General features: G+C 59.5%; 1 protein-coding gene across 1 annotated transcript; it reads left to right on the top strand.

Moving 5' to 3' along the window:
- Positions 1-769: 769 nt before the first annotated feature.
- Positions 770-2,975, top strand: MYOG (myogenin). Its single transcript, XM_030302525.1, has 3 exons — positions 770-1,255; positions 2,023-2,104; positions 2,751-2,975. The coding sequence occupies exons 1-3, from the start codon at positions 785-787 to the stop codon at positions 2,870-2,872; spliced, it is 675 nt and encodes a 224-aa protein (XP_030158385.1). The 5' UTR covers positions 770-784; the 3' UTR covers positions 2,873-2,975.
- The last annotated feature ends 347 nt before the right edge of the window (positions 2,976-3,322 follow it).

Genomic DNA, 3,322 nt, shown 5'->3' with positions numbered 1-3,322 from the left:
AGTTAAAAGGAAAACCTCTACTGACCCCTGCCAAAAAGACCAAAAAATTCCTCTCGCCTCAATTGCCCCCGTCACAGGAGACCTAAGCGACAGAAGATGTCAAGGCTGCTTTGAAAACCCAGAAGTTGAAGCCATTTGACCCTCCAGGTTTCAATCCTTCTTACCCCTGGACACTGAGCCCACACACATGCCCCAAATTTGAAGCAGTCTCATGCTTCTGACTGATGGAGCCTGGTTAAGGTGCTGTCAGGAAGCCGGGGGATGGATACTTTGATTTCTTAAGGCCTCTTCCAGCCTGAACCCTGCCTTTCCTTGTTCCCTCCCCTCAACAAACCACCCCCCCCCCCCACACACACACACATCTTTGGGACTAGCAAGGAGACAGCAGGCAGGCCGCCCGGCTAGGAGTAATTGAAAGGAGCAGATGAGAGGAGAATGTGTGTCCTCCCCCACCTCCCCTGCCCCACGGGGGCTGCTGAGAAATGAAAACTAATCAAATTACACCGACGGCCTCCCTCCCCGTGCACAGGAGCCGGCCCAGGCTGGGGCAAGCGGGCTGGGTGGGGTGGGGGCTGGGGGCAGAGGGAAGGGGAATCACATCTAATCCACTGTAAACGTCTTGATGTGCAGCGACAGCTTAGGGGGGGCTCAGGTTTCTGCGGCATTGGCTATATTTATCTCTGGTTCCATGCCAGCGGGGAGGGTTTAAATGGCACCCAGCAGTTGGCGTGAGGGGCTGCAGGAGCTTGGGGGCCAGTGGCAGGAACAAGTCTCTTCCGACCCCATGGAGCTATATGAGACATCCCCCTACTTCTACCAGGAACCCCACTTCTATGACGGGGAGAACTACCTGCCCGTCCACCTCCAGGCCTTCGAGCCGCCAGGCTACGAGCGGACTGAGCTCAGCCTGAGCCCTGAGGCCCGAGGGCCCCTCGAAGACAAGGGGCTGGGGACCCCCGAGCACTGCCTGGGCCAGTGCCTGCCGTGGGCCTGCAAGGTGTGTAAGAGGAAGTCGGTGTCCGTGGACCGGCGGCGTGCGGCCACACTGAGGGAGAAGCGCAGGCTCAAGAAGGTGAATGAGGCCTTTGAGGCTCTGAAGAGGAGCACCCTGCTCAACCCCAACCAGCGGCTGCCCAAGGTGGAGATCCTGCGCAGCGCTATCCAGTACATTGAGCGCCTACAGGCCCTGCTCAGCTCCCTCAACCAGGAAGAGCGTGACCTCCGGTACCGGGGCGGGGGCGGGCCCCAGCCAGGGGTAAGTGAGCGTCCCCCCCCCCCCAGCCGCCCCAGGGGGAGGGGGCGCAGGAGGCCCCTGGACGGCTTCGGGACCCCAGTGTGGGGTTCAGTCAGAGGGTTGGAGCAGGTGGGGTCTTGGGGGCTGCAGCACCCCCTCCTTCCTCACAGCTGGGCGGTCAAGTTGACCTCCTGTGTCCCTCTGTCCTTTCAGGCCAAGCTAAAGGCCACAGGGAGAAGCAGAGGTGGAGGGGGGTGGCAGAGAACAGAAGGACGGGCGGATCCAAGAGCAAGTCCAGAGTCAGCCTGGGTGGGAGTGAGAATTAATCCCAGCGCCTAGGGATGGGGTCCAAAAGGCAAGGCCAAGCGTCGCTTTGCCCCACCACCCCATCTTGAGTGTGGCTGAGCAGAGGCAACACCTACCCAGGGTCTCTCAAGAACCCCAGCGGGCCTGCACCTGCTTCCTTCACCTTATCCTTCACCCTTATCGTAAGGTCAGGAAAACCAGGAACCCTTTTAAACCGGGTGTCCTGTGAGGACAGAATCGCCACCCAGAATGGAGGACAAGAAAGGCCTGGCAGTAGGGGCTCTGTGGCCAGGCAGGGAGCGGGGGCATGAAAGTTGCTGATGGGGAAGATCCTGAGGCCAGGGGTACCCCGGGCTGGAGGGCTGCAGCCTGTGGCTCACCCTCCAGCCCCACAAGGGGAGCTTTTGCCCATTGGAACTGGACAGAGAGACACCATCAAGAATGGCTGTGCTCTGACCTTGGGCCTTCACCCCGTCTTGCAGGTGCCCAGTGAATGCAGCTCCCACAGCGCCTCCTGCAGTCCAGAGTGGGGCAGCACATTGGAGTTTGGTCCCAACACAGGGGGTAAGTGAGACCCGGACCCTCATAACCTTGGCTTGACCCCTTCAGCCTGTCTCTAGGCCCAGTTGTCTCCTTTTACCTTGCTTCTTGCTCCAGTCCTCTTGCCTTTGGCTTCTCCAGGGAACTGCTGAACCCGGGGTTCCAAATGGCGGGCCGTGAGGCCCTGTGCCTCCCTGAGACCTTGACCAGCTAAGGAGTGGTCTAGGCCTCCTGCAGCTCCCCGACCAAAGCCTGGTGCCTGACCTTCTCCACGGAGAGGGGAATGTCCCTGCCCCAGGGGTCCCTGGGAATTGCCGAGTCAGTGCTGCAAAACTGGGCCAGCAAAGGACAGTTCCAGTCTCCCAGGATACACCGTCCTGGCTCTGTCTCAGAGTAGCTGCTTTCAAATCCTAACCCCACTAGGGGAGCTCAGAGAGAAGGCACATGCGTTCAGTGTTCACACACACATGCACACGCGTGCACACACACACGCACACACACACATATGCTTGGCACTGGGAAAGGCATGGGCTAGTGAGTAGGATTCTTGAGTTTTGCGCACTCATCTGTCCTGGGAAACCTGTGCCACCCCCAAAGACCTTGTTCCCTGTCCTGGGTCTTGAAACCCCCTTCATCACACAGGTGACATCCTCCCCCCTTCTCCTTACAGATCACCTGCTCACGGCCGACCCCACGGACGCCCACAACCTGCACTCTCTCACCTCCATTGTGGACAGCATCACAGTGGAAGACGTCTCTGTGGCCTTCCCAGATGAAACCATGCCCAACTGAGATTGTCTGCCAGGCCGGGCGTCCATGAGAGCCCCCACGCTGGCCACAGATGCCACCGTCCCCGCAGCAGGGGCTTCCTCAGCCAGGCTGTCCTGATGCCAGAGGGCCAGTGCCGGGGCTATCAAATGCCAGCCTATCCCCTTCCTCATCCATGTAAGGTTAACTCGCCACCCAGAGAGGGAACGGATGCTCTCGTGTAGCTGACTCCTTACAGCAAGGAGCATGCCGTTTCCCGGGAAATAGAGCAGGGGACCAGAGTGCCCCTCGTGTATGCCCTGTCTCGGGGCAAACTCAGGAGCTCCCCTTTGTTCATAGTGCAGCCTCCAATTCCACCCCCTCAAAAGAAACGGTCTGAGAGACGATGACAGTGTCCTGACCAGGACAGGCTGTGTGCATCTTCTGTTCTTGTCTTTTCCTGATGCCAGGGGCTGGGCTGGGCCTGCCCTGAAT

This window comes from Lynx canadensis, chromosome F1 (genome assembly GCF_007474595.2).
Source record: "Lynx canadensis isolate LIC74 chromosome F1, mLynCan4.pri.v2, whole genome shotgun sequence".
Lineage (NCBI taxonomy): Eukaryota > Metazoa > Chordata > Mammalia > Carnivora > Felidae > Lynx > Lynx canadensis.
Note: the sequence above shows the minus strand (reverse complement) of the source record. Positions and strands in the feature narration are given on the sequence as shown.

Coding starts and splice junctions, on each gene's coding strand:
- MYOG (XM_030302525.1), top strand. CDS start 785: ATGGAGCTATATGAGACATCCCCCTACTTCTACCAGGAACCCCACTTC. Junction 1,256..2,022: donor GGGGCGGGCCCCAGCCAGGG/GTAAGTGAGCGT, acceptor CCCGTCTTGCAG/GTGCCCAGTGAATGCAGCTC. Junction 2,105..2,750: donor GTTTGGTCCCAACACAGGGG/GTAAGTGAGACC, acceptor TTCTCCTTACAG/ATCACCTGCTCACGGCCGAC.